The following is a 27,713-nucleotide window of genomic DNA, read 5'->3' as shown; positions in this document are numbered from 1 at the left end:
GCTGTTGTATGTCAGATATACATATCTATTTTTCCTCTGTCCATCCTTGGAAGTAAATCAAAGGTTGTGAACTCTTGCTCAGTTATTTTGGGGTTAGTCAGACACCAGCTGGACCACTTCCAAACTGGTTCTTTGCCTTAGGGAGTGGGGGAAAATTGGGCCTCCTCCTCCAAGCGCTTGTCTCCCTTTGGAGTTCCCGTAGATACACACCCTAAACTGGAGATTATTGGACTCTTTAAAAGAGAGAAGCAAGCATTTCACCAGAGGCAAAGATGAAAATGTTACCTGCTGGCAAGTGCCGGTTGCTCTTCGGAGCATTGCTGTGTGCCAAGTTAGGTGCTGGATCGACAACAGTGACCAAAGGTACCGCCTTTCACTTTTTGTGAGAAACTGTTAGGGTGAAATTCAAGGGACCTACTTTTCAAGCAGAGTGCTCATAAAATATCCTTCCCAAAACAACTTTTATGTTGCTGTTACTTTCGGAACAGTCTTAGCTTCCTGTATCTTTTAAGTGTAGTGTGAGGCAGACCAGAACCCAAATGTTTGTGTCTGCATGAGACATGTTATGTGAGATCTGAATTGTTTTTTGTACACTTCTGCTCATATCTTTGTTGCAAAATGCATGTGTCCATGGGAATAAGTCCTGTTCCTCATGACACACTCTATGGTACGTACTTCTTCTGACTAAACATGCAAAGGATTATACGGTTAGGTTGTAGCCTCCTTGGAAAGCCACAATGGGAGAGTTAAGGGTGATGTTTCTAATAAAGCAAAAATGATGTGAAAGGAAAGTAGTGAATAAACAGCTTTGAGGGCAGGGCCCAACAGCAAAATTCATTCTAGATTTAAGATGCGCTTTTGTCAAGCTTTAAAAGTGTGGATCTTCAGGCCAATATGAAGATAGTCATTATTTGTTTTTATATATTTACATTTCATTTTTCTTCGCAATGGGAACCTAAAGCTGCTTATAACATGATTCTCCTCTTCTCCATTTATCCTCTCAGAATTAGTGACTGACCCAAAGTCACCCAGCAAGGCTTCTGTGGCAGACTCAGGGCATAGGGAAATGCAAAGAAGAGATGGACAAGTGTTGTCCTCCTTTAGTTCGTGATTGTCGTAGCTAAGAAATAGCAGAAAGAACAAAAGAGCCAAGCTGCTAAAAGGAGAGTTTTATGCCTTCTGTGACATGATCTTCGTTGACTTTTCTTAGGTGAAAGAAATGCCCACCCAGAAGTGATTACTGCACAAGGGCGCCTTCAGGGCAAGGTTGTCAGTGTGAACGGTACCGACCAGCCTGTAAATGTCTTTCTGGGAATCCCTTTTGCAAAGCCACCCATTGGATCCCTTAGATTTGCTCCTCCACAAGCACCCGAGCCCTGGAGTCGCGTCAGAAACGCGACATCTTTCTCGCCAATGTAAGAGCCGGTCATTTTTCACTTTTGTGCTACATTTTTAATTTTTTAGATGTCCCTTTCCTTTGTCGATTCATGCATTGTAGGATTGCACTGTTAATCTGGATGTAAAAGGATAGCCGTGTCCGTCTGTCGCAGCAAAATGAAACGAGAATCTAACGTCACCTTAAAGATTAACACTGTTGATTTCAGTGTTAATCTGTGAATCGGACATCTCTGGCTCGTTGTCCAGTTGTCCCATCCAAAGAACTTTTGTGATGCTTAAGCAAGATTTTAGACGATGAATGTTTTGTGTGTGTGTGTATTTCCAGTCCAAACAAAGTCCAACATGAGAGCACATGAGGACTTGGACAAGCAAAGTGTTGGGGGTTGCAGCATCAATGAGATATATGTTTGCAGAGTAGCAGAGTTTGATAATGGCACAGTGGAAATAAGTAGACAGACTTCTGCGGTTCTAGCTCTATAAAAATACTTTACTACATAATAGGGTAAAAAGGGTACATTTGGTAGGAAAAACAACAAACAGTTTCTGACTACATCTTGATGTCTAAACTAGGTACTAGAGAGATTGCAAAGAGTAGTGGACTGAGCTTAGACTGAACAAAGAGCAATAAAACCTTAGTATATGTTGCTAGCTAATTGCCCCCCTATAAACTGGTTCATCCAATACACAATCCTAGATTCCCTCATTAAGACTAAAACCCACTTTCTCTGGCAGGAAGTTATCTTGAAGCCTAAGTGGTCCTATGCTAACTAGTTGTCTGACTAAACATACAGAATAACAATTTAACGCTTTCATGACTGAGCGTAGGACATTGCACAGATTCCAACACAAAGGCAGGCAAGGGCATATCTACTCTCTAAAAACTTGTAATTGTTTTGTACTAGTTTAACGATCATGGTCTCCCTCTTCTCTCAATAATTTTGGGAACTGTAGTTTGTGGGAGGCCCACTCAAAGCCCACTACTTATTTCATTGTCCACTTGTCCCATCCAAAGCACTTTTGTGACACTTAAGCAACTTTTAGAGGACACATCTTTTGTACATGCGTGTATTTCCAATTTGTTACTTGTACCACAAAGTTTAATAACTTTTGTTTTTTTATAAAAGAGGGGGGGAAACAAACCAACATGAGAGCATCTAAGGACTGGGACAGGCAAAGACAGGCAAGGATGTATCTACTCTTCAAGTATTTGAAGGGCTGTCATATAGACTATGGTACAGAGTTGTTTTCTGCTTCCCCGAGAAGGTTGGACCAGAACCAATGGATTGAAATTAAATCAAAAGAGTTATTAGGAAAACTTTCCTGACAGAGCGGTCCCTCAGTGGAACAGGCTTCCTCGGGAGGTGGTGGGCTCTCCTTCTTTGGAGGTTTTTAAAGCAGAGGCTAGATGGCCATCTGACCGCAGTGCTGATTCTGTGAACCTGGGCAGATCATGAGAGGGAGGGCAGGAAGGGTTACATCAATGCTCGGTTCTCGGTGTATTTCCAATTTGTTACTTGTACCACAAAGTTTAATAACTTTTGTTTTTTTATAAAAGAGGGGGGGAAACAAACCAACATGAGAGCATCTAAGGACTGGGACAGGCAAAGACAGGCAAGGATGTATCTACTCTTCAAGTATTTGAAGGGCTGTCATATAGACTATGGTACAGAGTTGTTTTCTGCTTCCCCGAGAAGGTTGGACCAGAACCAATGGATTGAAATTAAATCAAAAGAGTTATTAGGAAAACTTTCCTGACAGAGCGGTCCCTCAGTGGAACAGGCTTCCTCGGGAGGTGGTGGGCTCTCCTTCTTTGGAGGTTTTTAAAGCAGAGGCTAGATGGCCATCTGACCGCAGTGCTGATTCTGTGAACCTGGGCAGATCATGAGAGGGAGGGCAGGAAGGGTTACATCAGTGCTCGGTTCTCGTGGCCCCATCTTACATGCCCAGGGTAAGGCCGATTGCCACCTTGGGGTCAGGTAGCAATTTTCCCCAGGCCAGCTTGGCTAGGAATCCTGATGGTGTTTTGCCATCTTCTGGGCATGGAGCAGGGGTCACTGGGGGTGTGGGGGGAGATAGTTGTGAATTTCCTGCATTGTGAAGGGGGTTGGACTAGATGACCCTAGAGGTACCTTCCAACCCTACGATTCTATACTCTCTAAAAAATTGTAATTGTTTTGTATCAGTTTAACAACCATAGTCTCCCCCTTCCCTCAATAATTTTGGGAACTGCGCTTTGGGGAGGCGGCCCTCTCAAAGCTACTAAAACAAGAATTCAGTAACGCCTGTCCTGTGTGGGTCAGCATGTTTCAGAAGCAAAGGCCCTAGGCCAGTTAGAGGCTTCTGACCAGCGTTGACCAATCAGCAGGCCAGTTTCTGCTCACCTTCCAGAACTGTCTCCCGAGTGGTTATTCCTCCATCCTCCCAGCACTGAAATCAGTTCAAACCACTCACCTGATGAGTAGCCTTCCCGTGAGTTGCTAATGGGAAAGAATATTTCTATCCAGGGGCATTTAGCTAAGAGAACTAGGATTGCCAGGTCCCTCACCCTCTTGGGGGGAGGTGGGACACCCAACACTCACCTTTGTTGTGGTGGTTGTACGCATGCAAAGCTCATGTGCACTTCCAGGAAGTGACATCATCACGCAGGGATGCGCTCCACAGTGGGCCGATTTTGGCCCATCTGGGGCTGAATCGGGCCTGTTTGGGGCCTAAATTGGCCCACTGTGAAGCACAGGGGCTCTCCACGGCCCTCCCGGCAGCACTCCCACACTCCACAGTGGGCCAAATCATGTGGGAGCGGGGGACTGGTAACCAGTTTTTTTTTCTGGGAAAAGAGGTTGCGGAACTCTCAAGAGGGAAATGAGGAAGAAACACGTGGGATTCTTTGAAATCATATTATTGTCAAGCACTATTGCCGAGTATTTTCGAGAGGTGCCGGAACTCCGTTCCCCCCGCGTTCCCCCTGAAAAAAAGCCCTGCTGGTCACCCTCGAGAACTTAATTATTCTATTAACCCATGGTGTATCAGGGTTCTGTTCCATCACAGACAGCAATCAGGAGGAAGGCAGAGGGCTGGCGGGGGGCACCAGTGAGGAAGGAGCCTCACAGACCATAAGTTTAAAAAGGTAAAGGTGCAAACATCAAGTCATTACTGACCCATGGGGGCATGTTGCATCACAACGTTTTCTTGGCAGACTTTTGTTACAGGGTGGTTTGCCATTGCCTTCCCCAATCACCTACACTTTACCCCCAAGAAACTGGGTACTCATTTTACCGACCTCAGAAGGATGGAAGGCTGAGTTAACCTTGAGCCGGCTACCTGAACCCGGCTTCTGCCAGGATCGAACTGAGAGCCAAGCTACAAGTGATGCCTGACACAAGTTGGACACTTGTCAGTTTCCCTCAAGTTGTGATGGGAAATGTAGGCATCCTGGTCTTACAGCTTGGCTCTCCATTTAATTGAAGTTTACAGAAATCCCCCTACACACCCTGAGGAGGGGAATGGGGGGGGGGGTGCCCGGCAGAGCCCAACACCTGCACTCCCCTCCCTACCGCATGTTCTCCCTCCTATAGACTGCTGCTCTGTAAACTTCAATTTTATGGAGAGCCAAGCAGCAAGACCAGGATGCCTACATTTCCCATCAAAACTTGAGGGAAGCTGACAAGTGTCCAACTTGTGTCAGGCATCACTTGTAGCTTGGCTCTCAGATCATGAGCAGAGCTTGGGCTACAGTACTGCAGCTTACCACTCTGTGCCACAGGACTTGCTATACACACCATAAAGAATAACAAAATTTATTCTTGCATAAGCTTGCACCTAAAGAAATTAGTACTGACTCATGAAATACATTTTTTTTACTCTTTAAGTTGCCACTAACAGGGCTACCCATCTGGAATCGCCTCCCAGGGTAATGACTGTGAGTTTATAGTGCAAAGAAACACAAAATGTCATCATCCCCCACCCCTCCCAAAATGCCAAAATGTAATTATCCAAGGTTTAATATCCTGATCCAGAGGAGTTAGTCATGTTAGTCTGTAGCCGCAAAATAGTAGAATCCAGTAGCACCTTTAAGACTAACCAACTTTATTGTAGCGTAAGCTTTCGAGAACCACGCTAGTATCCTGATGATTCAGATATTTTGCTGCCTGTTCTCACTCTCTCTTGCTTTTATTCTACAGGTGTCTGCCAGATTTTGGGTTGATGAATATGTTACAGAATGTGATGAATGCAACATTACTTGAGTCGACCATGTCCGAAGATTGTCTCTACCTGAATATTTTCACCCCAGACACAAAAGCCAAGTTGCCTGTAAGTGAAATTCTGCTGCATTTATATAGTAGGAATCATCACTATCATCTAAGATTTGAAGTTCTGCGTCTCTGGGAGAAACAGACAATGATTTTTCCAGTAGTCATAGGAGTGCTAAGTCCAATTCCAAAAGGAATAACTAAACACCTAAGCTGTATCAGCATAGGCAGGATAACAACGGGCCAGTTGCAAACAGCCGCACTACTTTGAAGAGGCCACATACGGATTCCTAGATTCTTGGATGAAATCTGATCAGTGCGGGACCAAATATTCCAGCCCTAACATCTGGTGGACTGTGGAAAATAAAGATGATGATGATGATGATGATGATGATGATATGCTGTACAGCTATACAAACATATGAACCCAGGGTTCCCCAACGTGGTGCCCATAGGTGCCATGATACCCACCCACTTCCTTTGGCACCTGCTGAGCATTTTGGAAAGTGGGTGGGGCCATTGTAAGATTGGGCTTGTTTCTGACTGCCCTTGTTCAAATGAAGGAGTTGTCACCGGAGACTCAGGAAGACTGGTAAGCACCTGGGTATTCCTTCAGGCTTTCCTTCTGGCTTTCCTTCTTCCCAGGAGGTATAATAATATGCCATACAGGTATACAAGCATAATGAGCCCAGAGTTCCCCAACATGGTGCCCATGAGCACCATGATGCCCGCCAGTACTTCCTTTGACACCTGCAGAGCTTTTCAGAAAGTGGGCAGGGCCATTGTAAGGCAGGGCTTATTTTTGTTCAAATGAAGGGTTTGACACTGGAGGATCAGGAAGACTGGTAAGTACCTGGACTTTCCTTAGTCACCCTTCTGGCTTTTCTTCTTCCCAGGAGATGTGAGGAGGGAGGAATGCTGTGTGGCTGCACCTCCAGAGGACGCCATTTGAGGTTTGGCTCTACCTCCTTGGGTAGCCCTATTGGGTTGGTACTCCCCTCCCCTCTTGGCATTCCAAAGGTGCCTGCAAGTTCAGAAAGGATGGGGACCCCCATGGTAACCATTTCCACAGGCTTACAATCTAAAAAGTCAACATGTGGAAAACATAAGAAGGGCAGGAAAGGGGTCGGCAGGGGGAAAGGCAGGTTCATTGGTTGTCTCACGTTGTCAGATTACACTGCCATGCTCCTTCAGTTCCGCAAGAAATGCGCATTATAAATAAAAGCTCATGTTCAGAGTATGTTGTTGCAGGCAGGAGAAAGGAAGTGCAAGCTGGTGAAAAGGAGCAGGAAGAGGGATGAAACAGGAGAGCTAATCCAAGACTTGGCTAACAGGAAAAGTATCGGTAGAACAGAGGAGCCAAAGGGACGAAGAGGGGAGAGTCTCCCAGGGGCTTCCTCTTCCTGCATGGAACACTGGCTGATTCCGCACACGTTGGATAATGCACTTCCAATCCTCTTTATAGATCATTTGGAACGGACGTTTTCGTGTGCGGAACAAAAAATCCACCTCAAACGATTGATAAAGTGCATTGAAAGTGCATTATCCAACCTGTGCGGAATCAGCCACTGTTGCCTATGCGTGTTTTTAGAGCTTCTACGCGAAGTCATGTTTGTTCATTCCGAGCATGGGGCTTTCTCTTTGACGTTGCATCATAGGAAAACTTCTTTTGATACAATGGAGCAAATGTAGGGTGGTGGCTGTGGGCAGAGCCCCATGTGGAAAGCCAGTGCAGGAAGGTGGCAGAACTAAGTTCCGTCTTCAAAATGGCAGAACAAATCTCTGCATCCCCTAAATGGGGGGAGCCCTACTTTTTTCTTGTCCCAGATGAACCTTGTGGTATCTTTAATTGCAGCTCAGCTGGGAAGGGGCAAAGGGGGGGGGACTGTAAGCCTGCCGGGGGAGCAGCACAACTCTTGTTCCATCTGTGCTTCTGCACCAACATGAGAGAATGGCGGAGAGAGGTAGGGTGGGAATAGCAACAAGTGTGTGCAGATGGCTGCTGCCCTACTTGTCGCTGCTTCTGTGGTGGGGGCATCTTTTTGCACCCCTGTATGGAAGCAGCCAGAGAGTGAGAAACGTAAAACAGGTCAGGAGCATGGAAAGATCTGAAGTGGGAGGGAAGAAGAAGCTTAAATGAGGCTTCAAAGAGGACAGCAAAGTCCTGCCCAGAACACTAGGCAGAAGTTCAGTCAAGGGGACTTAATGAGCAAGAACCTGGATAACCAGGCTAAACACATTTCTTGCCCCCACAGACAAACTGCTCAGGCCGAAGGGCCCAACCTGGAGGCAACAGCTTTATACCTCCCAGTGAAGTCTCATTGGACCCTTCAGTCAGCTTATTCAAGAAGGTCCCATTGGATCCCCCTGGGTAGCATCAACTTCTTCAGCTGGCCATCTTGAGGAGGGGTATTGTGGGGCAGAGGAGATGAGGAAGCAGCCCTCTGTATAGGCAAGCGGTTCAGCTGACAAACAAAACAAGGCCTTGGAGCTGCTAGGCCCGGGATCTTGGTTCAAGGCCCCCTGTTGCCTAATAAGGAAAAAGTAGTCACAAAAAACCTCCCTTGGAAAATAAAATGGAATATAGTTTGGAATTACATTGAGTATTCAGTTGTATATAGAGCTTTTTAAACATTAAATGGTATGGCTGGACAAAATAGAATACATCCAGTGATTGTACTTTTATCATCACATTGTGGTGGTTTTTAAATTGGGTCTGGAACCAAACTGAGTCCTGTCAAGCCTCTTTGGTCTGTTTTCTTCTTCTTCAGGTAATGGTCTGGATCCACGGAGGAGCACTGGTGATGGGAGGAGCTCCTATATATGATGGATCTATACTGTCTGCTTATGAAGACGTGGTAGTTGTAACAATTCAATACAGGCTGGGCCTCCTCGGATTCTTTAGGTAAGAAGGGTGGTGGTGGTGACCTGTCTTTTTCTTCTTTGGGGATTTATTGGCCTCTCTTTATATTAGGCTCTAGGTCCTGCCAAGCAGATATATGCTGGGAGTTTCCTGCTGAAACTTAGATTCAGGTGTGTGGGGCCTTGTGGGACGGGGGATGTCAGATACGTATCTGCCATGAATGTATTCTGTGTTCTGTACTGATTCTCTGAGAGTATGTAAGGTACACATTTAACACTGGACTAGTAGCTACTTATCTTGTGAATGCTTACTTTCAGTTTTACAGCTGGTTTGGAATGTGTCCGTGATAGGGTTGCCAGGTCCAGGTTGGGAAATTCCTGGAGATTTTGGGTGTGGAGTCTGGCGAGGGCAAGGTTTGGGGAGGGGAGGGGCCTCAGAATGGTATAATGCCATGGAGTATACCCTCCAAAGCCACCATTTTCTCCAGGGGAACCGATCTCTGTCACCTGGAGATCAGTTGTAATTCCAGGAGATCTCCAGCCACCACTTGGAGGCTCGCACAACCCAAAAAGCCAATATTCCCCAGAGGGTAACGTCCCCAAAGTGTCTCTTGGCAATTATCACATGTATTCTTTTCTTCTTGAACTGCAGCGGTCTACCGACGAACACGTTCCGATGACCAACTCCCAGCCAGGAGAATCTGCAGCTAGGACGCCAAGCCCACGGGGAAGAAGGAGGGCCACCACGCACTCAACAGGGCGCAAGCTGAACTCCTGTTTCGGAAATTCTTTTTCAAGAGCACAGTATAATGATAGTTGTGTGGTTCCACAATGCTTCACTCACTCCTCTAGCTCCAACTGGATCCCAGAGCTAGAGGAGTGAGTGAAGCATTGCGGAACCGCTCAACTGGCCCTCCTTCTTCCCCGTGGGCTTGGCGTCCTAGCTGCAGATTCTCCCGGCTGGGAGTTGGTCATCGTAACGTGCTCGTCGGTAGACCGCTGCAGTTCAAGAAGAAAAACATACATGTGATAATTGCCAAGAGACACTTTGGGGACGTTACCCTCTGGGGAATATTGGCTTTTTGGGTTGTGCATTCCTTGCGTTATTTGGAACGTTTAAAATAGTTGACATAATGTATTGTCGAAGGCTTTCACGGCCGGAGAACGATGGTTGTTGGGGGTTTTCCGGGCTGTATTGCCGTGGTCTTGGCATTGTAGTTCCTGACGTTTCGCCAGCAGCTGTGGCTGGCATCTTCAGAGGTGTAGCACCAGGACACCTTATCTTATTCCAGGACACCAAAATACTGGACAACACTTCCAACTACTTTGTCAGACTGCACAGGGAAGCCATTGAAATTCACAAGCATAAGCAAAACTTCAACAGGAAAGAAGAAACCCTAAGAATGAACAGAGCATGGGCTCCAGTTCTGAAAAACACCAGGCCAACAAAACACTCCACACCCGACAATAGCCCTGCAGAGAAGATTAGCACATCAAGCACCAATCCATATGCAAAAGAACCGCCTCAGGATACAGTGAAGCCTCCCGCCATTAGCATTCCACACACGGGGAAACTCTTACAGGATGACTCAGCTCAACCCCACCCCTCCTGAGTAGATACAAATGACCTACATCTTTTCCACACTGTGACACTGAGAGATCTCTGTCTTTTGGTGCTACACCTCTGAAGATGCCAGCCACAGCTGCTGGCGAAACGTCAGGAACTACAATGCCAAGACCACGGCAATACAGCCCGGAAAACCCCCAACAACCATAGTTGACATAATCATCAGCTTTATCCAGAAGTACTTTATATAAAAGTGGTTGATTGTTTGCCATATTTATGTGTCATCATATTGTGTTGGTTTTGTAGACCTTACTGTTGTGGGTTGCTACTTATATTACCATGTTACCAAACAGTGTTGCCCTTTGTATTTTCTCACCACTTGGAGGCTGGCAACCCTAGTCCTTGAGTAGCGGCCTGAGCTGTATCATCCTGGGAACTGAAATGACTTCACTCCTTTCTTCTTCTCATCAACCCCCCCCCCATCCCCCACCTGGCTCCTTCATGCCAGGGCAGGAACTAGGGATCCCAGACCCCCGGTGGGGTGGGGGATCTCCTGCCCCCTCTAACCACACCCTGCCCCCAATTACCTGAGCAGCGGGGGGGGGCGCACCTTCCTTGCGCGCTCCCCTGCTGCACGGCGTGCTCCCACGTGTGCCACAGCCGCCGGAATCAGGCCCGTTTTGGCCTGGATTGGGGTCGCTGCAGAGCGCAGGAGCACTCCTGCGCTCTGCAGCGCCCAAAACAGGCCCGTTCTGCCACGGATCGGGGCCGTTTTGAGGCACTGCCGCACCTGAAACGGGCCCGTTCTGCTGTGGATCGGGGCCGTTTTGAGGCGCTGCGGAGCGCAGGAACGCTCCGCAGCACCTCAAAACCAGGCCCGGCCGTGCGATGACATGACATCAAAGTGACGTCATCGTGCCTGAGGGGCCCACACGTGCTCCGTGCACGCGCACCTCCCTCTCCCAAAAGGTAAGTGCCAGGCCCCTGTCCCCCGTCCCCCCCCCCGGCTGGGAGATTGAGGGGGCCTGGCAACCCTAGCGGGAACACTGCCCTATAACTAACGCTACTCTCCTCCTTTACATCACTTCTGCCCATGATTCTGTCTGAGTGCTATGGATACTGATGGATCTCTAATAAAGTAACTTTAACTGAAACACCTGGATGTCTGCAGTGGAGTGCTTGGGGATCTAACTGGCCAAGACCTGACAGGGGAAGACGAAACATTTTCCAGCCATGTATGGAAGTTTCCCCAACTGGAAAAATAGCGGCTCCATGGGGTCCTCTGGTATGAAGGGTGTGTGAAGCTTCCATTCCTTCTTCCTGTGCCCGGTGATCCTGATCCAAACAGACACTCCCCAAGTGCCTGAGAATCTAAACGTATCTCTACACAAGACGCCTGGACGCGTGTTCATCAAGGGCTGGGAGACACAATGTTAGCTGGGAAGCGTAGTTTTAAATGACAGAGCCGGCAGAGATCACGCTGGAGGGGACAGATTCTCTCATAGCCGTTCACTGCCTCTGGCATGCCAGACTGTCTCCCCTTCTGGAGCCTTTGCCCTGCCACCCTCACTGATTAAAATGTCGAACTAACAGCCTCGGCAGGGCAAAAGCTCCAGAAAGGAAGACAGTCCAGCATGCTGGAACCAGTGGAGGACTGTGAGAGAAATATCCGTCCCCTCTGGAGCAATCTCTGCAGGCTCTGTCTTTTAAAGCTACACTTCCTGGCTAACGTTGCATCTCCCAACATGTGAAGAACTCATATCAGAAGTCTTGTGTAGAAAGAGTCTAAGTTTTAACAAGGAACTTACAGCACATGTTTTGATTACCAGGACCTGGGGTGAGCACACAAAGGGATTTGAACTCTCCTGGTCTTTCATAAACAATGCAAAACTCAATTATTCAAGAGGACTTTTTACTCAGATGGGAGGGCTATGCTGTAAGGAAGCGGTCTCAAGAGATCCATCAGTAAAGGATACGGAGGGACCATAGACTACTAATGTTGCTGTAAACAGTGAGGAACTGTAGACCTCTACCGTTATGATCCTACTGGGTCATTCCTATGCTGTTTAATATGTCAGTCATGGAATCGCTTATGCTGTTTCAATGTTTTTTCAGCTCTGTATTGGATTTCTGCTAGTTTTTTTACATCTTTGCAAATTTGCATGTATATTCCCATTACATGTTTATTGAAATCTTTGATATTGATTGTACTGACTCACACTGTGTAATCTGCTTTGAGTCTCAGTGAGAAAAGCAGACTATAAATAAACAAACAGGCCTTGCTGAGACATTGGCCGTTTCCACACTGCCTATAAGTAGCACGAGACTCACGGAAGGCTGCCGGCTTCCTCGCGCGATTTTTGACACCATCTGTTTACAAAACGCCACAAACGGTGATTTATGGCGTTTTGTAGTCGGATGGTGTTAAAAATCGCGCGAGGAAGCTGGCAGCCTTCCGTGAGTCTCGCGCTATTTATAGACCATGTGGAAACGGCCAATATCTGGATTGGGTTCTCAATGCTGCCTCAGTAAATGCCAGGAGATTTGGGAGGCAGTGCCTAGGCAGGCAGAGTTTGGTGAGGATGTGATGTCACTTCTGGGTGATGCTCTAGGCTGCCTTGCCCCAGTCTCTGTGGTGTTTACCATAGAGACTAGGGGAGATTCCTTGAGTGTCACTATGTGAAGCCCATTTTCACTCTTGTTCCTTAATTTCTTGGGGGTGGGTAACTGGGGCTGAGCGCTGTAAATGAGAGGTTTGGATGTGAGTGTAAGGTGACAAGTGTCTGTATTATTTGCTTCTCTACCTGCAGGACTGCTGTGATGACATTAATTGTTTATGGAAATAGGACAGTGATTAACAGCTCTAGTGAAAGAAGTAAAAGAGGGAAACATAGATGTGGGGGGTGGGTAGGGTTGAGGCATTTTTATGGTCAAGCACTCTATTGAGTAAGCTGTGTGAGAAGGGGATTGAAAATGCAGAGAACCCTAAAAGTCTAAGCAAACCAACTAGGAAAGATAAAGAAGTTTGAAGCAAAGAAGGAGGACAGGGGAGCAGACCTCTAACCATGGTATGTATGAGAAAAGGTAGTGGATGAAACTCTAATGAAAGGCCGAGGGACAGGAGAAACTAGATCATGTTGGCAGGAAAAAGAAGTAAGAACGCGGTTGTGGCTGAGTGTCTTCCCTTCATACTCTTCCAGTCCTGATTTATAACCAGTAGAAAAAGCATGTGAATGATGTAGTCGATTCTCTGTTTCTGGTTTTGTTATATACTGCGTCTGCCTTGCTTGTAGTACTGGATCTGTAGAAGCTCGTGGAAACTGGGGCTTATTGGATCAAATCGCAGCTCTCCAGTGGGTTCAGGAAAACATCAAGCAATTTGGAGGAGATCCCCAGTCTGTGACCATATTCGGCGAGTCTGCAGGAGGATTTAGCGTTCATGCTCAGGTGGGTATACTGACAGTGGTAGAATTTACATCTGCACCATCATGCCCACTTCTTTATTCCCCAAAGCTTTCTTCAACCTCATTGGAGCAGGAGGCACTTCTGAAGTCTTCAGGAAGCATCACCTTTACATCTGCAAGGAGCTCCCATCCAGAAACAGCTGCCTCCGTCATAGGAGGAGGCTTGGAATTGGCTAATATTTTGTGGAGCCTCCCAGCATTTTGTGGTTGGGCCTGGTCTTCATGGCAGCCATTTTATTATTAGAACCCTCAGTCTATTCTCAAAATTCCCCAAATGCCGACCGGCTCACCAAGGCTGGTGGGGACCCCTGCTAAGTCATTCACAGAAACATACTTTGGAAGATTCCTAAGAATGGGAAAGCCATAGCAAGTTAGCGTTCAAAAGAGACTATTGAGAGAAACTCCCTCTCTCCCTATTATTAGGGGTATAGTGTGCTACAAGGCTTGGTTTAGTGTCCCAAATAATGGGACTTATCCTGGCTCCATCCAAAGGGAGGAACTACAGGGAGATCAGTGGGCTAGAACAGATCAGGTAATACTCCTTTATCAAACTTTTCAGATGAGGTTCTTTGTCAGCATCATCTTGGAAAAGAGACACTTTGCCCCCTTTTCAAACTGGTTTGTGAAACTTTGCGATTTTTTTTATTATGGACAAATTCTCAGACCATCTTCAAACTCTAGATAGCCCACATTACCAGTCAACACTTCTAGAACAATGGTTGCCTTTCCTAGACTATTCATTTACCACAAACAGTTATTCTTGATTCATTTATATATAGTTTCATAGCATTGTCTTAAGCTAATGTTAAAGATTGTTAAATATCCTTATTCTTATTGTTGAATGTTGTTTTCCATGACTGGACCAACTTCTATATTATAAGATGTTGAATAGGATTGTTGTTTGTGTTCAAAAAACTATATAAATAATTTTTTAAAAAATGACCATGCCTGGCAGGACCAAAACATAATCTTTCAAGGTTATAAAAGCACTGCATGTGGCCCTTAGCACCTGCCTGGGTCTCCTTCGGTCAAGAGGCTGCATTTACACCTCAGAGAGAAAAACCAGATTCCCCTGTTATTCAGACACCTCAGATCTTTAATACATTCTAATTTGCACACTTTCCCCCCTCTAGATATTATCTCCATTATCCAAAGATTTGTTTCAGAGAGCCATCTCAGAAAGTGGAGTTGTTCTGACTCCAGGCTTGTTGACTTCCCACCCAGAAGTCCTTGTGAAAGTAAGTGTACTGTTGAGTAAGTGTGCCAATGTGTAATATTTGGACTGTGCTCCTAAGAACAGTGCGAACCTTAATTTGCTCACCCCAGAGAAAATTCACTGAAATGTCAGGGTGTGTGTGTGAAATCCAATCATTTGCTCTCATTTGGAGGAACAAATCTAGGCAAAAAGGATTTCTTTGTTAGATTCAAGGGATATATTTGATTGAATAGGGTTAGAAAAGTGACAGGTTAAAAGTGACCAAGATGTGCATGTAACACAACATATGCCCTTTTCAGACAATATGCTAGCTCTCTGTTACGGCAATGTGGTCATTTGTAGGTCCTTATAATGCAGCTGATCTATACAGTCATAATAATATAATAACATTCGATTTATACACTGCCCTTCAGGACAACGTAATACCCACTCAGAGCAGTTTACAAAGTATGTTATTATTATCTTCAAGGCAATCACCTTGTGCGGTAGGTGGGGTTGAGAGAGCTCTGGGAGAGCAGTGATGGACCCAAGGTCACCCAGCTGGCTTCAAGAGAAACAGTGGGGAATGAAACCAGGTTCTCCAGATTAGAGTCGTGCCACTCTTAACCACTACACCAAACTGGCTTCACACCATATTGTGTGAAAAGGGCAATGTGTAGATTTTCTATGAGGGAACAGCAGAGATCTGATTTCCATCAATGGATGCTGTACCTTCCTAGAAAATGCACACATTGCCCTTTTTACACAATACAGTGGGTATATTGCACTCTCCTGCTTCCATACATGTATATAATTTGGCAATGTATTATTGTATCTGTTTTTAAATTTGTGTAAACCTCTTTGAATCCTGATGGCTGGGAGAGAAAAGTGGGATACGAATATTTTAAATTAAATCAAATCAACTTACAACATTTGAATAGACAACATTATCGGTAGGCTTAGAATGGCAGTGGCTCTGTGGTGTTTCCTCCAAGGACTAGAGCCTTTACTGTGCTATGAATGAAAGTTGGAGAGGGATAGTGGCCGAGACCCAAACATCCTGCAAGGTGATATATGGGTGCTGTTTGTGTAGGTTAAAAATGCATGCAATGAATTAATTGATGCCCTGCTTTCTTCCCCAATGGTGACCTGAAGTGCCTTCAACATCATTCTCCTCTCCATATTATCCTGGCAATAACAACCCTGTGGGGTAGGTTAGTCTGAGAGCATGTGACTGACCCAAGGCCATCCAGCGAGCTTCCATGGCAGAGGGAGGATTCAAACCCAGGCCGTCCAGATCCTAGTCTGACACTCTAAGCACTATCAAAAAGAGTCCAGTAGCACCTTTAAGACTAACCAACTTTACTGTAGCATAAGCTTTAGAGAATCACAGTTCTCTTCATCAGATGCATCTGACGAAGAGAACTGTGATTCTCGAAAGCTTTATGCTACAGTAAAGTTGGTTAGTCTTAAAGGTGCTACTGGACTCTTTTCGATTTTGCTACTACAGACTAACACGGCTAACTCCTCTGGATCTAAGCACTCTGCTGTTTATCTTTCTCCAGCCTTTCGTCTGCTAATATTTGCAAGAGGGCTGGGGAGATGCTGACCCGATGTCACATTCCTTTCCTCCCCCCAATTATATCTTACAATAGCATCTCTAAGATTGTAAGTCCAACAACCTCTTTCATCACCACCCCAGTTGGGCAATGGCTGTTCTTCATTGTTCATTTCATAATTGCCTTTAACTGCATGTCTTTTTTAAACCTTAACAAAGGAAATTGCAAATGTCTCCGGCTGTGGGACAAGCAGTGCGGAAATGGTGCGTTGCTTGAGAAGCAAAACAGAGCAAGAACTAAGATCCTTGTTGAAGGTAGGTAAAAGCCACATGTGGTTCCTAAAAGCCAACTGAATCAATGGGAACATGATACCCGGTTGCGAAATTCATTCATTCCTTTGGAGTCTCGTCCTCTATACATTTTATCCACAAGGGTTTGCAATGTGCTCTCCATGGTGAACATAGTTTTTAATTATGTCTGAAGACTTGTTTGAATAAATGGACATATCTAAATGGTGAACATAAAGCAATGAACTGATATACATCGTGTAGAGTTTATGCTGGCCGTTACCTGAACCACTAATCTTGTCAATATTCCAGAACGTTGAAAAAACAAACATTTCATGTTCTCAACATATTCTTTTCAGATATGGTTGAACGCCAAACACTGAGGGATTTATTTGTGTATTTGTTAGATAATTTGTTTGCTGTCTCTCTGGGGACTTGTTCTACTAATAAAAGAACAAAAAGAAATTCAAAAATTTAATTCACCAATGAAACAGCAGTCACCACTGGCTTTAACAGCAACAAAATCATTTGCTCTGTAGGTTTTCTACACGTTGTTGATACACTGAAAGTCAAGAATACTCTGTAAAGGTGATGAACTGGTGGCAGCCATAGTGTGGAAATAGGCCCTCAGTGACCAGTTGTATCACAGCCCATTCTCTCCCCCACCCCTACTATGAGTCTGCAGCGGTTAGCTTGTTTTTCTGTTATTGTGTTGAGCAGCTCTCTGCTCATGTGCTGGTGCACCTTTTCTTAGAAAAAGCCTAAAGAGTCTGGGTTTTTTTGCTGTAGGAAAAAACCTCCAAGGGACAACATGATAGAGGTTGATAAAATTACTCTGGGGGTGGTGAAATTGGATAGAAAGAGGGTTTTTTTCTCATAATACTAGATCTTAGGCAATACTTTCAGGACAAACAATAAGAAGGACTTCTTTGTTCCAAGTGGATTTAAATTGTGGGATCCACTGCCAGCAAATATAGTGATAGCTGCAAGTAGGTGGAATTCACCACCAATGGAGAATTGTAGAATTCTCTGCCAACACATGAGCTGATGGTTTTTAATGGGGATTGGAAAGATTCATGGAGGAATTCCTTCAAGCAGCTACTAGCCATGGTGATGAAAGGGATCCTCTTCATTCAGAGGATCCCAGCACCAGGAGGTGAAATCAGAGGAAGGCCTTGGGCTCTATACACTCTTGTTCGACCTCTTGTTGCATTTCAGGCAATCAGGGATGAGCTGGAGGCCTGCTATGTCTGAACCTTCCAGTTCTCTGGCTGCAGCAAAGGGGGTGGTGGACAGAAATACCACTTGAGCAGGGGCTGCGTTTGGGGTGTACATTTAAGAATCTGCCAGTGCAGTTGGGGGTGTGTGGACCGTGCTGCTAATTGTCAGCAGTTGTACATATATGGGAAGATATATTCCACAGGAGTACAGAAGACCTACAGAATGCAGGATTCAGTTTGCTGAGAACCAGACCGGGCATGGAGGAGGGGCCCAACTGGGGGGAGAGTAAGCCTTTTATCCATGCTGTTTTTGCCATTTAAATGTCCTCTTTCCTAAAGCTGCTTTTGGCCAAGTGGAAATTGGAAGGAAATGGTAAGATTCTCCCTAGTACCTGGCAGGACAGTGCAGATTACCTGTTTACTATGACGCTACAGGCACTGCCTGGCAAGCAGATGGTTGTCTGTGTCCGCCTTGCCTGTGGTTTGGCAGGTTCTTCCTTGCACTGAATGGGGGGGGGGGATTGGGGCTACTTCTTGGCCTTGGCCGTAGAGCTCCTTGGTGTAGGTTGACCACTTGCTGATGCTGCTCTAGACTCTACCCAAGTGCAAGCATAGAAATCATTACAGTGATCCTGAAAACTGGGTGTGCAGTTGGCATGCTGCTGATACAGTTTGGGCCTATGCAGAAGCTGGGACTTGTTGGGTTTTACATATGAAAAATGCTTCTAAATCAGTCCAGTTTTGCTTCATTCTCATTATGAAGGTCTTGGAATGTTCTTCCTAAAGGAAGCAAGCACACATTTAAGATATGTTTTCCTTTAAAAAAAATCCAACTACAGGAAATTAGAAGCATGAATGCAGTTGTGGACGGCAAGTTCTTTCCAAAGGCACCCGAAGAGCTTCTGGCTGCAAAGGAGTTCAAGGCTGTCCCGTACCTACTAGGCATGAATAACGATGAATTCGGTTGGATCGTGTCTAGTGTAAGACATTTGTTTCTCCTTTCTGTATCGCAAGCACCTGCATTATCTGAAAAGGTGCCTTAGGGATGAGTCATATGCTATATAAGCCCTCCATGGCCTGTATGAGGACTTGCTATCAAATGAGTGCCTAGAGTTCCCTACGAGGAGCTCAGTTTGCAGGTGCGCACTGGCTGGGTTCAGAGCAGAACCACGACCCGTGGGGCAAGGGGCTCAAGCCTCCCCCTCTTCTCACGCACCATTTTCCCAACCTGATAAGATGGTAATGGGGAGACTGTGGTGAGCCACTTTGGGTTCCCACTGGGAGCAAAAGTGTGTATAAATGAAGGGAACAGATAAATAAATGAACTTAATGTGTGCTGATGGATAGGTTTCCCGCAGGAAACTCCCAGTACACATCTGGTAGAAATGCATCTGTCAGCCACAAGGACTTTATATTATGTGAATCTGCCTTGGCATAGATCAGACACGGGGAACGTCTTGGAATGGCCGTTTTCACACTGTCTATAAATAGCTCGAGACTCATGGAAGGCTGCTGGCTTCCTCCCGAGATTTTTAACACCATCCGATTACAAAACGCCATAAATCCCTGTTTGTGGCGTTTTGTAAACAGATGGCATCAAAAATCGCCGTCTCACGCTATTTATAGACAGTGTGAAAACGGCCAATATCTTGCAGTTCTGTTTTGCCAAGTGCTTTCCATACTACTCCCATTTCTTCTCCAGCCTTGTATTAACCACGTATTAACCACATCTTTGCAAAGGGGGGGTTAAAAAAAGATAACAGGAGATGGGGTGTACAGCACTTTCACAGACGCTGAACAACTTTCGATCCACTTTCAATGCACTTTAGCGATCATTTGCAAGTGGATTTTCCTGTTTCACACAGTAAAATCCAGTGCATTGAAAGTGCGTTATTCAGCAGGTGTGAAAGTGCCCCCAAAGCCAAGTTTAAGGTGTCAGATATAGTTTAGCCAGCTCCCCAGAAGGTAAGACGGGTGAGTGCATCCTTGTGCAAGTATGTCATCAGGTACAAGTCCATCATTTCAACAACAATGGCATAAAAAAAGATAAATTCAATGCTGAGAGGCTGTGGCTCAGTGGAGAAGCTTCCGCTTAGCATGCAGAGGGTCCCAGGTTCAATCCCCTGCATCTCCAGTTAAGAGGACCAGGCAGTTAGGTGATGCAAAAACCTGGTCGAGATGCTGGAGAGCTACTGCCAGTCTGAATAAATAATACTGACCTGATGGACAGATGGTTTGATTCAATACAAGGCAGCTTCATGTGTCCCTGTCTATGCAGTTCTGCAAAAGCTATTCGTGGATAACACTTGTTTTGTCCACGCATTATTTGAGTATTACCTTATATCTTCTGCTGCCATTGAAGTGGCATAATCTCACGCTGAACAATATTGAATGCAAGTGCAAAAACATTATTATTATTTTTTTACACACAGATGGTGCATTCCCTAGATATAAAAGATGGTATAGATCGGGAGAACATCACGGCAGCATTCCAGGCTGTAGCCTCTGTGTTGGTAAGAGAGAAGCAGATCCTTCATGCTTTTTGTACCGTGGAATGGCTTGTTTATGTACAAATTCCAAGATACCTGGAAATAATTAAGACAAATATTACAGACTGTTTGAAAAATGCTGGGAAGATGTAATTATACAGATATCTCAGTGTCATGTTATGACTGTTTTGGCCATCAGAGTCTAGCTCTGAATTTGTAAAATGAGAATATGGAGGATGGGTACACAAGGATATGGGATAAGGTTGCCAACCTCCAAGGTGGTGGCTGGAGATCACCCAGAATCACAATTGATTTCCAGATGACAGAGATCAGTTCCTCTTGAGAAAATGGCTGCTTTGGAGGGTGAACTCTATGGCATCACATCCCTGCTAAGCATTCTCCCTTCCTCAAGCCCTGCCCTTCCCAAGCTCCAACCCCAAATCTCCAGGAATTCCCCCACCTTGAGTTGGCAATCCTTAAATTCTGGTGATAATGAAAGGTCAAGAAATCCTGAGGCCTAATAAAGCACTTTGGAAAGGGCCCTCCAGCAGAACTGGAAGAGAGCCAGTTTGGTGTAGTGGTTAAGAGTGGCGGGACTCTAAGTTGGAGAACTGTGTTTGATTCCCCACTCCTCCACTTGAAGCCAGCTTGGTGACCTGGGATCAGCCCCACCCACCTCACACCATGATCGTTGTGAGGATAATAATAGCATACTTTGTAAACCGCCCTGAGTGGGCCTTAAGTTGTCCAGAACAGGGCCGGATCTAGGGTTGCCAGCGCTCAGGGCAACTCTAGTCCGGCCTCGTGCGCACATGCAGCGTGCTCCCGGTGCGGCATGATGACATCATTTTGCTGATGTCATCACGTGGGGCGCCGGAGGCAGTGTGCGGGGATGGGAAGCCGCCCATGCCATTCACTTCTCCACAGGCGAATGGCGCGGGCGGCCTCGCAGCCCCCCGCGCTGCCTTTCGCCTGCCCCGCGGGACAGGGGGCGGCTGGCTGGCCATGCGCCCCCTGTCCCGCAGGGCAGGCAAAAGGCAGTGCAGGGGTTGTGAGGCTGCCCATGCTGCCGCCTGCGTGCTCCAGCAGCTGGCAGCTGCTCCTGGCACCCCCTCCCTGGCGGCGCCGGGGGCAGACTACCCCCCTGCCCCCCCTCGATCCGGCCCTGGTCCTAAAGGGCGGTATAATTGAATGTTGTTGTCAGAATCTAGATCAATACCCAGACCCAGGGCTCATTTTGAGGGGGAATGCACAGGAACACAGTTTCGGCAGTTCCCCAAAGAAGTCACATGACAGGTGGTCCTGCCCACCTGAGTCTCAGCCATTTTGGGCCCATTTCAGCCTGGATTGGGGCCACAATGGCCCAGATTAGGCCTCTGATGGGTGGTGGATCACTCTCCTGCTCAGCAGCAGCCCGATGCTGACCGTTTGGGGCCTTTTTTTGGCCATTTCCAGCCCCTTTTTGACATTTTGGGCCCAATTTCGGCCCTGAATGGCCAGGATTGGGTCCAAAACAGCCAGGATAGGTGATGTCATGGGGTGTGGCATATGCAAATCAGCTATGCTAACGACATACTTCCAGTGATGGCATATGCTAATGAGTTATGCTAATGGGTTCCTCCAGCTCTTTTTCTACGATATGACCCCTGCCAAGACCAAATGTGTACCTCTGCAGATTATAAATCAGGAAGATACACAGCACTGAAACCGAAGAACCAGCCAAGTAACCAAATGAAAACACAGTGCTGGAAAGAAGCCAGTTAGTTGTAGAATATGGCTTTATAGCGGCACATTATTTTCTTTAAAAAGCTTTCCGCAGAGGTTATATTCTCACCCCTCTGAAACTGATCCCCCCAGTCATTACCAAAAACTCTGGTTCCCACAAGCCATTGACACTTCAGGCCAATCCATATGATAGAACTGTTCCCTGTAAATACACAGTGCTATAAAAACCCTCAACATGCCTGCCATTTCCTTTCATTGCAGGGGCTCTCAGCTGAATCTGTGCCGAAGGCATTGGATGAGTATCTGGGAGACACGGAAGACCACATTCAATTACGAGACCGCTTCCGAGATCTGATGGGAGACGTCTTCTTTGTCATTCCTGCTATTCAAACAGCTAGAAGCCATAGAGGTGAGTTTTCTGCAGTAACAGAACCCTCACAGCAGACATATAGAAGCCCTCATGGCCAAAATTCTCATTGTTTTTCACATTTAAATTTCACTGCCAAAATGTGAATCTTTCTCGTAAAGGCATACTATAAGTGTCGCGAGGGTTCTTTCAATAAAGACCATCTCTTTAGTACAATCACATAGATGTGGGAAGGGACCCCAAGCTAAATAGTAAAAAGAGTGCTCGGGTGACCATAATCATAACCAGTTCTGTTTAAGAGGGCTTTGGCAGAGGCTGACATATTTACCTGATGGCTATTTTGGGGGGTTTATAAATTAGAGGCTGTTGCTTTATTTATTTATTTATTTTATTAAATTTATAACCCGCTCTGCAAGCGGGCTCAGAGCGGGTAACAACAATCAAAGAACACACTGAAATCCATTTAAATATATTAATTACATTAAAACATTAAAACCATAAAAAACAGTGCAAGAGGCTGCAGCTTTTAGCAGTGACCCATATGCCAAGTCCGATCCAATACATCACATGGTATGGGTGATGGCATGCCTGTTAGGTTGGTCGGCAGACGATCAGGAGGAGGGGGCTGCATTCGCTACTCAACTCAACAGGAGCCCAGCAAACAAGGAGCCCAACCAGCTCCAACCTCAACCATATGCCTGGCGGAACATCTCTGTCTTACAGGCCCAGTGGAAAGAGAGTAAACCCTGGCAAGCCCTAGTTTCCACCAACAGAAAGTTCCACCAGGTTGGTGCCAGGACTGAAAAGGCCCTGGCCCTGGTCGAGGCCAGATGAACATCCTTGGGGTCAGAGAACACCAGCAGCTGTTTATGAGTTGACCTAATTACCCTCCAGGGAACATATGGTGAGAGATGGTCCCAGTCCATATTTAGTGTTTCATTTGCTGCTTATACCGCTGAAAAAACCTTCTGTGTAGTGCTTATTTGATGCACACTGGATGATGGGAAAGGTGGGATGCAGACGCCGTAATAACTAGGGATGAATAATGAATGTACACAAAGAGGCAAACAATACCTGACCTGAAACTGCATTTAAAATGCAATTTTGAATCATGACTTTAAACTCAATTATAATTGTTGGAGGGATGGTGTTAAGCAACAGGAACCAAATTCATTCCCATTTATGAATAGCATTGATCCACCTCCCAAAGTGTTCACACATTTGGCTCCGATCAAATTTGCTTGTGTAGAGACTTCAAAATGGGCCAAAGGTAGAGACATTCAATAAACAGCTCTCTCCAGCTAGGGATCCCGTTCCCTGGTAGGGGTGAGGGATCCCCGCTCCCACCATTCACCCCCTGCCACCACTTACCTGGCTGGTAGGGAAAAGGCGAGGAACAGGCACACTCCTGGGGCCAGCACAACAACATAACTTCTTGACTGCACGCACCACCTTTGCAGCAGTCTGCAGCAGGAACCTCGGAGAGCACAAAATGATACTGTTATATATGTAAAGCGGGGGGGGGGGGGAACGATGTAGTTAAGAAGCTGAACTGCCACCCAACATGATGTGGAAATGCCTATAGAACGTTCTTGAACACCACAATTACCCCGCTAGTTGGGGTAAAATCAGCCGAGGAGTAGCTTTTACCAGAAAGAAAGCAGCAGGTGAGGAAAGGGTTAAAGTTCTCTGTGCTAGAGCAATGCTGGCAGCTACATCTGCACACAAAAAAAACTCCTTTAAAATAAATAGAGAAGAAAAGTAAGGCCTAGTGGACCCTTGAGCCATGCAGTGAAAAGGAAGATGCCATCCTACTATGTGACTGAACTGTGTGTATTCCTTTGGAGCACCCAATTGATTGTGGCTTCCTGTTGAACATTTCCAGCAGTTTGGGAATGTTTACTAATGGACTTATTCTCTTTTTATTTTTTCCTCAAGATTCTGGTGCTCCTGTCTACTTTTATGAATTCCAGCACCGGCCCAAAATGTACAAAGATATAAAGCCAGATTTTGTGAAGGCAGACCACGGCGATGAACTTGGCTTTGTTTTCGGATGGCCATTAATAAAAGGTAAATCAGCCTTCATGAGTAAGGGTATGATTATGGGTCAAGTTAATAATGGGCAAGCTTCAGAATTGCATTGGTTGGTTGTAGCATTAACATTACAGTGATTCTCCTCAGTGAGAATTACTACAACAGTCTACAGAAACATAAAATTTAAGTTAAAAAAAACACAGAAAGCATAAAACCAGAAATACAAACCAGCAAGATCCAAAATACAGGTCCTAATCAGCATTGATCCTGTCTGTAAGTGGATAGCTTCCTGTAATCCAACTATGATCCTCCAAGACTTTTCCCACACACTTTGATATTTTCAAGACGAAAGGCCTGAACGCATTCAAAAGCACCCTGCTATTCAAACCAAGCCGCCATCCTGATACCTCCAGGAAGGAACTCCGTGTTGGGGTCTGATGATCTGCTCCTCCAGTGTTCCTGCCCAGCATCCAGCGTTCAGGGCTATCCTGCTTCTGAACAGGGCATTGAGCTCCCATGGCAAGGAACCCTGCAAACACGCCTGATTCTTTTAAAACAGCCATGCCTAAGCTACGGCTGCCCCCCATCCCAGGGATTCCAAGTTCATTGTGCACATGAAGCTGCCTTCTCCTGAGTCACGAGTTGGTCTGTCAAAGTCAGTCTTGTCTACTCCAACTGGCAGCAGCTCCCCAGGGTCTCAGGAAGAGTCCTTTCAGATCACCTGTTACTTTTAAACTAGAGAGGCCAGGGATTGAACCTGGAACCTTCTGCAGGCAAAGGAGGAGATGCACCAATACGGAGCACTGGAGACTATTTTCCCTTTTGTCTCTCCTGTCCCATCTTCAGGTGATGTTGCAGAGGATGAGAAGAAGCTCAGCAAGACAGTCATGAAATACTGGGCCAACTTTGCTCGCACAGGGTGAGATTCCTGGCTATTTTGAACCGGCGTGGCTCAGTCTCTTTAACACCCACATTCCAAATGCAAATTTTGTTTCTGATATTTTTCTAGAAATCCAAACGGTGAAGGTTTGGTGGAGTGGCCACGCTATGACCTGAATGAAGAATATCTGGAGCTGAACCTGCAGCAACGGAAAGCAGAGAAACTGAGAAAGAACCGGGTTGATTTCTGGGTGGAGATTTTGCAGGACAAAACAAAGAAAACCACAAATGAAAAGGAAACAAGTGCAGATCTCTAGCTGGCAATGTGATTTGCTGGTTTGCTATTGTCTTGAGACATCAAATACTTAAATGATAACTGAAAACTGAATTTGTCAAAGCGTGCCTTAGCCCTGAAGGCAGGGAAATAATCAGAGGCTTTGACTGCTATCAGCCAGTCTTTATCAACCAGAAATTTTGTGTGATTCTGACCAGCATTTAGGAAGTGCTGTCAAGGATTTCAGCTACTAGGTGGAGGTTACTAATGAATGCTGTTGGTGAATTTTAAGAACTGAAATCAGGGCTGCAATATTTTACTCTTCTTAGGATTGCACTGTTAAATCAATGAATGGAGATGGTTTTGCAAGGGTGCCTGGGATGAAACAAGCAGCTTAGAGTTTTTAAAGTTGTTTTAAACAGGAATGGTAGCAGATACTTGCTCAAACAGAAAAGACAGATTTTAGGAATTTTAGTTCGCAACTTTTTCCACCTCCAAAAATTAGGCATGTGGGGACCCAATTCAGAGGGGAAAGAGTTTAAATGTTTCTCTTCATACCGTTTCTTCAATCTGAAGCATCCCTGGGGACCTGTTATTTGCCTTTTTGGGGAAACATACAATCTTACATGTGCAGATCGTCTAAAAACGCAGTTTCCCCCCTGCAGAGGTGTTATTTGTCTTCATTTGTAAGTGCTTGCAGATTTGATTAACCCATTAAAATCTATATTAAAAAAATTTAGTCAAGTTTATTGAACATTTTAAAAAATGGAAAGTGCCCTACCAAAACTTTACCTTAATTTTGGTTCAAGTACCACAAATTACAGTGAACGCAATCCATTACACAGTTAAGTGGGCACCGTGCACATGACATGCGTGGGTTCGAGTGCAAAAACTAGATGGTGGCAGGACAGAACTGGAGAGAGGTATGACAAACTTCCGGTCTTTATATTTTTAAAGAAAGAGACTCCACGTTTACATCTTCATCCCAGGAGCCTCTGGGATATCTTAAGGTCTGTCTTCTACTCATGGCAATCTAATCAGTTTGAAACACCTCAACGTTTCTGTAAAGTAGTCGGTTCACATTCTAAAGTGATTTCAACAAGCTCTTTATTCAGCAGGAACATCAATGAAACGCAGGCAGCAAACCGCAAATATTTATACACAACTTCAACCCCCAAACCACGCCCCAGCGTTGTTAACACCCAATAAGAATCACCTAACTAGAAGCCCTTGTTTGCATCAACTATATACATTGTAACTTATTTACAGCATAGCAATTGGTCTTTATTGTGCTGTTATGATTGGCTGCTGCCAGCACTGAACAACCAATGACAATACAGACTTCAGGAGCCTTGTTTGTGATAGAAGATCGACCAATACATAACACTCCTCCCCCCTAAGTCAGAGTTGATGCCTCAGCGGGACTTCCGGTTTGGGATTCATGGAGGTCTAACGCAGCTCCATTTGCGGAGCTGACCGGACTGCCGTTTTAAGCGGCCGGCGTGGTGAAAATAGCCCGCGGCCGACTGCTCTCAGGCGGAGAGCAGGCAAAGAACGCTCAAGACCCTAGGGTGAGTTAGATCTCGGACGAGGGGGGGCTCTGCGTAACGGGCCCCCTCCCGATCCTTGAGGTCCCACCCTGCGACGGGTCGGCTACAATCTCTGCGGCAGTTTTGGGGCCAACTCGGCTGGCATAAGACCTACATACCCAAGCTTCGATTGGGGGAAGAAGTGGAAAGGAGAACTTGAAATCGAAACAGCGATTACAACCCGAGGAAAGTGAAGGGAAGGTAAAGATCACTATCTTCTGATTGATAAAAACAGAGAGGAAAAAAAGTAGATTTTTAAACTGCAACAGACTAGCGAAAAGGAGGGGAAGCTTCGGCAGGAGTTGTATTTGAAAAGAGACTAAGTTTAAAGAAGTTATTAAAGAAATTGGACTATTGTTTTGAATACCTGTGGCTTTGGAGCTGTGAGAAAAAGACACCATCGCGAGATCTGCTGTGGGAGGACAGGAGACAGGAAGTGCATAACAACAATAGAGCGGCTGGAGAGAAGCGGCCCTTGCTGGAGGGCAGGAAGAAGGGAATCGCCATCTTTGAGAGGGGAAGGGTCGCGGCCTCAGCGGAAAAGGAAGTAGGCCATA

General features: G+C 45.8%; 1 protein-coding gene across 1 annotated transcript; it reads left to right on the top strand.

The window, feature by feature from the left end:
* Positions 1-26,273, top strand: LOC129344081 (fatty acyl-CoA hydrolase precursor, medium chain-like). The gene is made up of 14 exons (XM_055000576.1): positions 1-363; positions 1,211-1,415; positions 5,577-5,706; positions 6,542-6,598; positions 8,417-8,550; positions 13,368-13,521; positions 14,672-14,776; positions 16,511-16,606; positions 18,639-18,779; positions 20,232-20,312; positions 22,275-22,422; positions 24,319-24,450; positions 25,261-25,333; positions 25,424-26,273. The coding sequence occupies exons 5-14, from the start codon at positions 8,420-8,422 to the stop codon at positions 25,608-25,610; spliced, it is 1,248 nt and encodes a 415-aa protein (XP_054856551.1). The 5' UTR covers positions 1-363; positions 1,211-1,415; positions 5,577-5,706; positions 6,542-6,598; positions 8,417-8,419; the 3' UTR covers positions 25,611-26,273.
* The last annotated feature ends 1,440 nt before the right edge of the window (positions 26,274-27,713 follow it).

Source organism: Eublepharis macularius, chromosome 16, assembly GCF_028583425.1.
Source record: "Eublepharis macularius isolate TG4126 chromosome 16, MPM_Emac_v1.0, whole genome shotgun sequence".
In the NCBI taxonomy this organism is placed as follows: Eukaryota; Metazoa; Chordata; class Lepidosauria; order Squamata; family Eublepharidae; genus Eublepharis; species Eublepharis macularius.
This window is presented reverse-complemented; position numbering and strand designations above follow the sequence as displayed.